General features: G+C 39.4%; 1 protein-coding gene across 2 annotated transcripts in view; it reads left to right on the top strand.

Annotated features, from left to right (window-relative positions):
* The window catches only part of LOC101850042, a gene marked incomplete at its 3' end in the record, with an annotated part of 21,146 nt that overhangs the window by 3,411 nt on the left and 5,263 nt on the right, over positions 1–12,472 (top strand). For both annotated transcript variants that reach the window (XM_013089041.2, XM_013089040.2), the window contains 6 exon segments: positions 3,316–3,433; positions 5,488–5,588; positions 7,623–7,764; positions 8,901–8,995; positions 9,442–9,547; positions 11,832–11,916. In XM_013089041.2, the coding sequence (XP_012944495.1) occupies positions 3,316–3,433; positions 5,488–5,588; positions 7,623–7,764; positions 8,901–8,995; positions 9,442–9,547; positions 11,832–11,916 (647 nt within the window).

A 12,472-nucleotide genomic window follows, 5' to 3' on the forward strand; every position in this document is an offset into this window, starting at 1 on the left:
CACACACACACACACACACACACACACACTTTTTTTACTCCCGTCCCCGCTCCAACTACTTCATCTCTAACAAGAGTCGCGTGATGTTGAACACCGTTTACTCCACACCGGTGTTGCAAAATCTCTGATCGATGGGAAACTATAGTATAGATAGATAGATAGATAGATAGATAGATAGATAGATAGATAGATAGATAGATAGATAGATAGATAGATAGATAGATAGATAGATCGATAGATAATAAATAGATATGTTTTCACTCACAAATAGAACCCACAGTCACAGGCATATGATATGATGGCATATAATTATTGCAAGAAGGATGCAAGATGAATAATCAATATTGCGATAGTAATCGGATGGTACATGGCCTACCAGTGACAGCATTCAACCACCCACACTTCCAGAAACAACAGAGGGGGAGAAAAGAAGTAGGACCTACCAGGGGGACACAGAAGTTTTTTAGATTAATGGATGGACATGATGTAAATAACTGCGTGATGATAGAAGTCTCGGCAGGCTGATCTTTGCCGAGTTACGGCTCTTACACACCAAACATCCGCGTTCGTGTGGTAGTGTGCATTCGTCTTACGCACGAGCGTGTGCCCATTCACACCCATCATCCGTCTATTCGTGCGTGTTTTATATCATCATGGATGCTAAGACTAAACCGAAGATTTTAGTGTTGTTGAAAGAAAGAAAAAAGAGGAAGAATATGAGGCACTGGATCCACCCAGTTTTGGTTGATAGACAATTATTATATAGCGAATATCACCATCTGCTACCCCAAATTTTGTCACATGAAGACACATTATGTATTAGATACATTGGAATGAGACCAGATACATTTGGCAGCTTCTTGAGTTTGCTGACACTCCATTTTGAAATAAAAGAGCACAAAGTACAGTCAAACGAAAGACATAAATAAAAGATAGATACATTTTTCCATTAAAATGTTTTAGCTCAGCCCTCACTGATTTTTTAAGATCCCATTTTAATAATAGATATCCAACACAAAACGATAACTATATTTCCGCTTTGAAGGAGTAACTGTAACACTACTTCAAATTAAGAACACACAGATCTTCACACAAACGCTATGATATTATTATGTGAATGATCATTTATCAGTTTCGATCCTACTTCTGTCGTTTTAACAACTGTTCGATTACACATGGCGGGAAGGGGGGGGGGCGAGTTAAGGATCGAACTTTAGCGCTCCTAGGGCTGTGACGTCATGGGAGCCGAATTGCATTGCGTTCGCATGAACATGAACAGTTGGTGGGAACACAGAAAGGGCACAGATAAGAAATACATATTATACATTCTTTCGTGGGTCTCACACTCGATACCACACAAACGCAGATATTAGGTGTGTACGAGCCGTTAGGTAGACAAAAGGCAGTTTGGGGAGGTGGGGGGGGGGGGGGGGGGGAGGGGGGGTACTGCCGCGCGTCGCTGTTAATAAAGTGTAGTTTCAAATTTCAAAATATGATCCCGTTTCTTTTCATTCTCTCAATGGCCTTGGACGTCTCCCATTACGCAGAAGCAGGACATTTTTAACGACTTGTCAAGCAAACGTTTCCCTTAAGACGAGACCTATATAGCGACTACAGTTCGCCCTGCTTTAGACACAGCCCTAGATTAGCGCACGACGCAATTATGCTTTTTACAAGGGGCAACGTGATACTGAGCGTCTGCAAGGGCTCTGTGCGCAGAGTACGTGTTGTATTGACGTAGAGTGCAGGGGGCGGATTGTTTTTTCTTCCTTATAGAAAGCTTACAAGAGGGAGGGATTGGATTTGGGTAGCCGAACGGTACATACATTTTGAAAAATCAGACAATTGTGAAACTGAGAAAAAATCGTGACAATTCAGCCAAATTCGTAATGGTGGGCAGTCCTGCATAAATGAAGATGAACAGTGTTAGTGAGATGAGATGTGTTTTTTAAAGCATTTATGGACTGTCATTCAAGGCATCTATCAATCAGTATTGAATCTGGATTTGAATGCAGGGTGACTGCCAAACTTACTTAAAACCCATAGCCCGTACCAATAAAAACTACATTGGCATACCTATCTAAGGGCACTGATAAGTCCTGTGTGATTTTGGTTTGACAGTTAAATTCAACTAGTTTTCCTCTAACTATAAATAATCCTGATCTGGGCGTGCGGAAAGGCTAGAACATCAACTGTGAAAACCATGTCTGGGTTTCAGCATTCGCTGATTTTAAAAAGCGTGCGGAAATTTTGAGCTTTTCGAGGGTTGAAAATGGCATTTTTCATTGCCTCTATTCAATTTGCCTTCGAACCATTGACAGTAGACTACGCAAATCCTGGAACATCCATCTTGAGGACACACCAAGTCTGTACTCTAATTTTCCTCCGTTTACGCATTCGATTACCTAATGTTTGTCTTCTTCAGAGCACCACTTCTACTTATCTTTAATTTGAGCATCAGTGTCTGGTATCGCAGCCTTATCCTCATATTGACATTCTCAAGATTCAGACAGATTTGAAAAAGTTTTTTTCTGATACGGATTTTCTGTCTACATTCGCCGTTCAGATTCCTTGATCAACGCACAGATTTTCCAGACACAACAAAATCCCGAAAATAGACAGAAAGAATGAGTGAATGAAAGGAAGGAGGAAGATAAGCTGTCGTAAAATTAGCCATATTTTAGCCGACTGGCTAGCGAAAATGCTTTGTCGACCATAGATTTACAGAGGGACAATGGTCGAGTGTACAAAATGACAAAATGCGCAATCTTGAAGGTTTCTAATACAACTCATTCCCGAGAATTATTGTCGTAAATATCCGAGAGGTTATGGAGGCTTGTGGAGGCAAGTTCGGATTCTTTGCAACGGAATACCGATAAGCCTTTAGATCTTTTCATCTCTCTCTCTCTCTTTTTCTTCTTAAACGTGTGCAGTTGATATGATGATAAGGCAAGTACGGATCTTTCGGAAAATACCGGTTTCGTAAAAACAGGGGAGATTGGAAGCGCTGCCGAACAGACCCCATCGCAAATCTGGTAGTTTTGACACATTTATCTGTATGACGGTAGAACAGGTCTAAAATCGGTAACTACCGGAAAAATCGGTAGATTTAGGCAGCCCTGATAATTTAAAGGCCATAGAATTAAAGGTCATACAACATGAACCTGTAGTTTTACAAGATGGTTAAGACTGCAGGAGTTTAATAGATGATGGCCAAAAAATTACCTTCCGTATCTTTCTCACACAACAGCCCCTCATATCTGTGGAAAAAGAAGCGACTTCTGTTATTTACTGTTATTTTTGTGCCTTCCTCAGGGCTACCTCATCGTCCCTGAGTTCTTCAAGAAAGAGGAACTGGACGCGTGCCGTAAAGATATCGAGAAACTGGTGGAGGACCTGGCCCAGTGGCTCTACAAGGCGGGGAAGATCAAAGGTCTGTCTGTGTCTTTTGTCTCCTCAGGTCAGACATTAACGTTGGTATAAGTGATCGTGAACGATTGTGGTTGTCTGGAAAAAACTATAAAAAAAGATTTATCTAGTGTCAAGACCTTATACATGTAGATATACTCTAGAGCATACCACACCAAGTACTCAGGCTATAATGGAAGTAGGACAAACAAAAGATGGATCGCCGCAGTCAAGGGAACCATGAGAAACTAGAACATCTCAATTGAAAGAGCTGCAGAGTTGGCCTACCCTGGAACACTGAACCTCCTCTCGACACTTGACGGCAACATAGAATAAAAAAGTAACCGTAATTGTATAATATAATATAATATGTTTTTTAAGAGGAGCATAAAGACACACTATGAATACAGTCGATGTCGTTCTAATGGTCACCTGTATAAAACAATCACCTGTACAAACAGTCACTTCCCATTTCCTCCCTAACTGTTAAAAAAACAACATACAATGGTGCAGTGTAAGACTCCCAGATGTCTAAGACGACCATTTTCCTCCTCGACAATTGTTGCCCGTTTTAGACAATTAAAACTGTGCGTCTATTTCATTCCTTCCTGATTTTACACGTACATTTTCAAAGGGGTTGTTATTTGCACAAAGATATATGTTGCTGGTACAGATGTTTATTTATTTATTCTTTCTTAAGTGGTAGTAAACGATTATCGTTGTAATTTTTTTCTTTAGTCCAGGTTTTACAGCGCTCGCAACTGCATAAGGTCATATGAGCGCCAGGGGGTGAATGTCAACAAAGAAGTCCTTACATGGAATCGGGCTTACTCTGCTCACCTCTCTAGCTTCAATAGCACAAAGTCTGCTTCGACTACCAAATGCACCCCGGAAATAGCAAGTCACAAGAGTGTGACCAACATACAAACGAAGTAGAGAAAAAATGACGGTAGTAAGAATTAGGAAAGAAAAAGCAGCAGTTCCTTGTTCCAGTTCAGGCACAGATATAAGCATGCCATTGATGAACCAGTCCATTTACAATTCTACTGTGCATAAGAACATATTAATGTTCCTCTTTCGAAATGGCCTATAGGCACTTTAGTCAGTAGCACCGCCCCGGGGGCATTGTAATTGTTTGTGCTTCTATCAACGCTGTTTTGATCTAGTAGGAGGCTGGCTACTTTGCACTGCATGTCATTTGAGGTTTCCTGTGACAAAGATCCTTTATAAAAGGGATTTACAATTTTCATCACCTGCATGCAAAGTGGAGAGTCTTTCCTTTATGACATTGACGACAGGCACCTGTAAAGTTAAAATTATATAGCATTGAATTATTATCTTTTCAAAAGACCTTGAAGACTTTCATGTTTGTTAGTTGCTGTTGTAAAGATAGTTTTAGAAAGACTTCTGTTTATTGGAAAGATTATTTTAAATCAAATAGTTAATGACAGTAACAATAATTTTCATTGTAATATTTCCCAGTGCTTAAGGATTAAATAAATAAAACAAGCTCCCAAATTAAAGGTATCAATTATTCTTATTGTCACCATCATTTGCATGCCAGTTGTCAGCAGTGGGACCCTTGTAGCCTTTTCAGAGAACCGAGTTTGTGTCCACTGAACAGATTTCTCACTGTTTATTCAGAAACCTCCTCTGTGGATTTCTTTAATTTTACCAGCAAGGTTTTTTGAAAACTGAACATACTCATGTTGTACGGATGGAAATTTGAATATGTAGTATTATTGTGATAAGACCTTGTACAGTATAGATCTAGCCCTTTATAAAATAAAATAAAGATAATCTATGAAAATAACTGTTTCAATGTCACTAATGTTGCACTTAAATAAAACTTTTGAGTCTGTGAGGATGTTGTAGTTATTCACACAAAGATTATGTCGTTGTTGTTGTGGTTTTCTTTTTTATTTCTCACCCATATTACTCATGACTAGATAGAGGACTTATTAGTTTTGTGGTTACGTGTACCGCATCATCACAAGAAATGAAGAAAGATAAGTCGGAAAGCTCACTGAACTTGACCAGCGTTTGTAACTGTCTAACATCTGTGTGGTGCTTTTCCAGATCTACACACGGACAAGGGTCTCTTTCAGAGACTGACTTACCTTGAAAATGAATTCCCAGGAAGTAATATCATTCTCCATAAACAGGGGAAGCTTGCTCAGGTACGGTAATATAGACACTGTGCCTTGCTTTTCCCTTGCTTTGTGCTTTTTGTGTTTGACTTTATTTCTGTACTCTGTGCTTGTCCGTTGCTTACTTCTTAACACAGGAGCTGTCTTTGCTTTTTACCTGTTGAATGTAGATGTAGGGTGCGTAAATTTAATCTGAGCCCTTTGCCTTTTTTGTGCATTGCAATACTCATGTTTCGCTTGTTGTGGAGGCCTTGGTATCGATTTACGATTAACCGGTGCCATACTACATGTATATTCACATGTGCTATTCTGAGTCTGAAAAAATCTTTTGTCAAACATGTTCCTCTTCTGTCCACTTGTGAGCTTCATTCTGTGCAATGTACTAAACGTTGCTCCTGACAAGAAACACAGTTGGCTCTTATGCATTACTTTTTTTTTTATCTTACTTCACTTGCACCCACTGCTTCGTTTTCCTGGGAACATACATTGAATGCCAAAGTGCAAAGAGCTAGAAAGCTATCTAGGCTGTAAAGATTGTGGTGTATGTAACTAGGCCTATTATTCAAAAACAAATGCAAAAGTGCAATCTATTTTATGACAATTCCCTGATCTCTACTTGTATGCTAGCACGTTTTCATGGTCTCTTTTATATGTCAATGTGTTTGTTTATTTGACACTTTAGGCAAATACATTTAAACTTAACATAAGCACATAGGTTCAGAGTGTTCCTTTCAACTTCAGCCATAAACCCAATTCAACACCAAGGGACTAACATGTGCTTGCCAAGATTTCGATGAATATAATATAGCTAAAACAGACTGCAGTTAAGAACTGCTTTTAAAGATTGCATTAGTGAAAGATCAATAAAGACTAAGACAACAAACAAAAACTTGTAAAGTCTACTTCTACTTTGGGCTGATGGGCATGAGCCTAAAGATACATGCAGTTGGATTAAAAAAACCTCGAAGAACCACACTAATACTGGTAACACTTCTGAGTTTTATTATCCGGGATCTACCTTTTTTTAAAAGATAGGCCCAAAGGGAACATTCAAGTCTGGATGGCACCATTTACTTTGTTTTCAGTGTTGCTGTCACAGATGTCTTTATCTGAATTCTAGCTCTCGCATGATCTTGTTGCAGGTGGTTGAGGGGTGCCATTGGTAACCTCTTTCCCCCTCCCATTTCCCCGTCTTTCCATGAGTCCTTTTGCTGGAATAAATGGCTGCTATTATGTCGCCGTGCTTCCATTTACTCAAACAAACAAACAATTCCAAAGTGCCATTATCAGAACCTCTGGTTCAAATGGGATCTTCGTTCTGGACAGAGTATCATCGTTCAGTTTACAGAACACTTGTAATGAAATAGCACTCTTATGTATGCGTCCTCTACTTCTTTTTCAGTGTGGCTGTCGTTCAAATCTTCATCCTTTTACCTCAAACATGTCTAAATGATGAATTGTTCCGTCGTACATGCAATGGGTGCATCTTCTAACGATAACCCAATTGTTCTCAATCCTTTGTTTTAAAATCCTTCGAAAGACGAACCTCTTATTGGTGATACTGTAGTGAATCGATGCCAGTATTCACACACTTTTTGAGAACACAAAAAAAAAATTTGTTAAAGAAGTAAAGTTTTTGTTTTTTTGTCTTTTTAAAGTGACATCTGTGAAGAATAAGATAAATACCCCATTTTCTCATTGGAAGCGTTTTCAACTTTTAATGTAGCATAGAGAAAGATCGCCGTGTTAAGAAACATTCTTTTGATTTTCAAATATGTGAGCTGATTCTACAACATAACACAGCGATCACAGCTCAAAAAGATTGCAAATCGAATGCTTTGGTTATGAAGTGATTTTAGATCTATGCAAAACTGTATGCATTCGTTCTCACATTTTTTGTCAATACAAACATTTGCTTTAATACCGTTGGTATTGCTTGTATCGAAACAAAATTACATCAAAGAAAAATTGTTCGTCGTTCTCGGATAGTCTTTTGGTAAAAGTTTATCGCTCGAGAGTGCTCCTGAAGCAGTCACTTTCAAAACTTATACCCGCCGTCCCCAGAGCTTCCGGGACTTGTGGTCCAATGAGCGCTTGTTGAATGTGCTGGAGCAGCTGATTGGTCCAGAGATCGTAGGCCATCCGGTGTGGAACCTCCGGACCAAGACACCGCAAAACGAGGAGACCACCGTGCCTTGGCATCAGGGTGAGTAAATGTCTGGCTATTTGGTGGGGTTAAAATAGTTTTGCTTCAGTAGCTTAGCGAGAATGAAAGACGGAGTATCATATTTTCCCAAGTTTTCACCCTGTTTTAGGGCCATGTTTAGAAAAGAAATAAAGTTTTCACGCTTGACGTGTTGTGGGGCTTTTTTTCCTATAGGAAAATAGTATTCTTCAGTGCAGAGCAGTTTATGTTATGTCGTCACTAGTTTCTCCCAAGTCTCATGGTTTCTGCCCCTCCTCCATTCTGTATGTATCCATGGCAGAAACATTAACTGCGTGTAAAACGCATTATTTTCATTAATTTGATGTAATAACGATACTTTCTCTGAGTTATGACATTGTACTTGCTATTGACTTCATTGTCAGCTCCACCGCGTATGGTGCAACAATGGGAAAGGTATTTCTTCTTGCTGTGAACCTATCACTGTTACTTTTTCTTCTTTTCCACAGCTGTAATGTTCCACCTGCTTGTCTCTCTCGAACGAAATTTGCGGTTACTGACCTTGAGTGCTTTACAGGCTGCCACATTGTATGCCCACGAGTGGACTGGAGAGAATATAGAATTGGGAATTGAATGGAGTCACAAAAGCCTTCGATTAGAAGGGATACACTTGCTGTGAAACTGTCACGGTTACTTTTTCTTTTTTTTGCTGCTTATTTTCGTGCAATTTACTTTTGCTGTTTGTTTTCTAACAATGCCACGACAAAATACGAAATCCAATAGCAGCTAAGCCAGTGGACAGCCCAAAAAAACATGGCTACATGGAATCGAAAACGCCTGGATCATACAAAGTCCCATTATGTCAGGACGTCCGACTCACACGAGACAAACACCACTTTCTTGACATGTCAACCACGTGTGCAACAGCCATATACGATAAAATAATGAAAGAATTTTGAAAGAAGTAGTTTTCAATTGACTGGCAGGTTTTTGTCTGTTTTTACATTTAGTGTCCTATACATTGACATTTATATACTTAAACCTATTTCCTGGTGAGGTATTACTATTATCGCCTTATTTTCCGTGCCAGTAAAACAGCTTAGCATCCACTTGAAGGTACTAATATTCCGTTCTTGTGATTCTCGGAACCTGCTTTAAGTTCCACATATGTGTTTCAGACAGCGCCTACCTAGACAACGACTCGTACAGTGTCCTTCAGCCTACTGCCTGGATCCCTCTGTTGGACGCTAATGAGAACAACGGCTGCATGGAGGTTTGGACTTTTCGGGGTTAAAAAAAAAGAAATGTTAACCTGTATTTAAGTAGTCTCGTAGACGTTGAATATCCATCTAATTTTGCCCTTCTATAGTCTCCGCGGGTCTTGCATTTTCCCCACGGCGACGGGAACGTTTAGTGTTGTCGTGCCCCTAATAGAGATAGGCGAGAACCAACTGACTTGTATCGTTAGCAAGTTGTTTTCTTTGGTAAGTTAGCCCTCAGTGCTTATTAATTGTTGTCTTAGTACATTATATCCGTATACCCCTTAGAACTATAGATCACAGAAGTTGTCCCTATAGTAAACATGTTCAAATGTCCAAAGGGATTAAATAGATTTGCACTCTAATGTCTTAGTTTTGTTCGAAGCAAAGTCAATAAAAATTTCTTATGCCTCATTTTTCTCTCGTTTTACATAATGTACTCCATTTGTCTGACCAGTAGGTGGTGTCTGGCGGTCACCTGACGGGCAAGATAGCCAGACACACCTGCTGCTGGGGCAACACCTGGTATTTGGAGCTCAGTGAAAAGGACATCGACGACTCTCTGGGTACATGCAGTATTTTACCATTCTGGTTGACGTCATAAACTCAATATCGGATATGTTTCATTTTTTTGTTTTGTTTTACGGCTCTTGCAATACGATGAGGTCATATCATGAGTGCCAAAGATTGGAGAAGTTACAAACACAACAAAGAAGGAGCAATACGGACGATAGATGTTTTGATGGGAAAGAATGAACAAATCACACAACAGAAATGTTTCAATAGACTCGTTTATATCATGGGCACTTTCTTGGTGAAAGTTACACTTGCTAATCATCTATCAACATGCCTTGTTTTATTTACCAATTTTTAAAAATCATATCCATTCAACATACTTTTTTTCAGCTTGATTTCAATGATAATGCTGTGTTCATGCATACAGGAGTAACGGAGCCGAATAAGACAAAAATTTTAAGTCCAGCAGGTCGGGGCTACTCTGGATACATTTCGCCGAGCAATCGGCCTCCCTCCCAGAGTAATGTTTCATGCTCGCCGTGTGAAACTATTACTTGGAAGCTTGCCGAAATTTTCAAACATGTTTAAAACTTTCTCCGAGTGAAAATTGAGTCGTCGAGCTCTGGAAATACTGGGAGGACCCAGGTAGTGTCAGAAATAGCTCAGCGTACAAAGTTGCATACGTTGCCAAGTGACAGTGACACGCCGACGAGATCTGAATGGTTGCCGAGTTAAATTTCATACTCTGCAGGTTGAATTATTGCTCGCGGTGTAAAAATCTTGCACTGAGAGTCTGAGTTACTCTTGCACGGCGTGCAAAAGTTGACACGACGAGCATGCACCGTGACACGGCAGCTTGATGCCAGGTTCCAGGGACTGCCTCCATAAGGTGTTGGCCTTGTGGATGGTGGGACCAGTTTTCTCCTGTAGTTCTTGGAAAAACTCCGAAGAAGTTCCTGAAGGATGCTACATCTTCAATTTGCAGTTCAGCCATCAGCTTTTCAAACTGTCCAAACGTGGGTCTTCTTATTAGCCATGGTCTAACCCAACATGTCTTCCTCCTCCTCTTCTTCCTCCTCTTCTCCTCTTCTAGCACCAGCGCAACTGCAATGGCACTATATGCATACATGAAGTACGCATCCATCGGCTGTGTCACATGAGATATATTGAAGGATTGAGCACAAACATTTTGCATATTTTATTACAACATTGCACGCCAACTAACTCGGCGACGGGTCGGCAAGATTGGGCAAGATGGTTTGCTCGGCGAGCGTCTCCCCGATTGCTCGTCAACACAATAATGTCAACAGTCATGGCCAGATGCTCGTCACGATTAAACCCGAATTCGGCATTACCTTATCGGGAATTGCTCGTCGGCTGTTCTCCTGTATGTGTGAACACCGCATAAATGACATCATTCCGTCAATGCGAAATATTTTAATTTTGACAATTATTTTTCTTCGGAAAGCCTTGTTAAATCCTTAGATTTTAGTTTTCAAGTTACATGTGAACTAATCGTTCGTCGTTCTTTTTTGTCTTCACCATCCTCATTCTTTGGAAACTATTTTTTGCAATTTGTATATATTGCACGTGCTATCCAATGCTGAAGATGTTCTTTGAGCAAGCGTGGTCAACGTTGTATGCAGTTAAAGGCAGCTAGCGTTCTCTCCTCAAAATGATATATAGTGCGGTCAAAATTAATTCGGGACGCAACTTATCCTCAAATATCTCTTGAACGAGTGAATCATTGTCATTCATAATTATTTTGCATAGCAGTTTGTATAAATTTGTCTTAATTTATTCTTATTTTCCCACGTCAATTGAGGATAGATTAAAAAACATTTCTTCGTAAATGTATATAAAATACTACAAATCTCCTTCAGACTTCCTGCTTCTCACATACATTTTGCGTACACGGCCTACGTCACAGCTCACCAAGGTGGCAAACCTAGTTATAAGAAATTGATTCTATAGTGAACACTTTTTCGCACTAAGCGTTCTCCAACCATGCGTTCAATAAAAATGGTCTCGCAATTAGATAAAAAAAAAAGGACCGACTTGCTTTTAGAAGCGATATTGTCCCAGCTGTAAACCTTTTAAAATCTGTAGAAAAGACCCACTGGGATTTATTACTAGCATTATTAAGGAATTTTCTAGAATTGAGCTAACAGGTGTTTACAAAAAAATTAATCACTGAAGGCAAATTGATACAAGTCACTGTGCATAAGTTGGAGAGTTTATGTTCAACAGTTGATGAGATATTTGACAATACGTTGCGCCACGAAGTTTTGACCGGACTATATAGTTATCTGTATCCTTTATATTAAACCACAGAGGTGACTGTGGCCAAGGACAAGGTGCTGTGTGAAGTGCCCTATGGAGGAATGTTGCTCATCAACAACCTCATACCTCACAGAAGGTACGATCAGGAATCTTTAAAAAACAAACATATACATATTATAATTTCGAAGGAAAAAATGTGCATTGACATAATTTACCTCGTAAAATAATATTTCAAAAGAAAAATTTGCTGTTATAGAACAGAACTTTCCTTAAAAAAAAAAAAAGAGAACAGACTTTCGGTTGCCGACATTTCTTTTATCATTTCATACAAATACATTGTATAACTTACTGACTTCTGATAATAATAAGTAATTCCTTAAACGTTCATCAGTTTAATGTTCTTTATATTCTTTGACCCAAGCTGTTATACTGTTGACAGTAATTTTTAGTAAGTGTTCAATTGCAGTATGCCACGTTAACCCTTTACTTATTATGCGTTCTTATTTTCCCAATCCATTCTTAGCTAAATGTGACCATAAACGTGCTGACTTCCAGTCAGATGGCGCCTCTTTTGTTGTCCCACTATCATACTTGTAAATATCATACTTGTAAATAATACTATCTTTTTTATTGTGTCAGTTTAAACAACCTCTCCAATGACATCCGCTGGAGTCTGGACCTAAGATGGCAGC

This window comes from Aplysia californica, unplaced genomic scaffold, assembly GCF_000002075.1.
Source record: "Aplysia californica isolate F4 #8 unplaced genomic scaffold, AplCal3.0 scaffold00863, whole genome shotgun sequence".
Lineage (NCBI taxonomy): Eukaryota > Metazoa > Mollusca > Gastropoda > Aplysiida > Aplysiidae > Aplysia > Aplysia californica.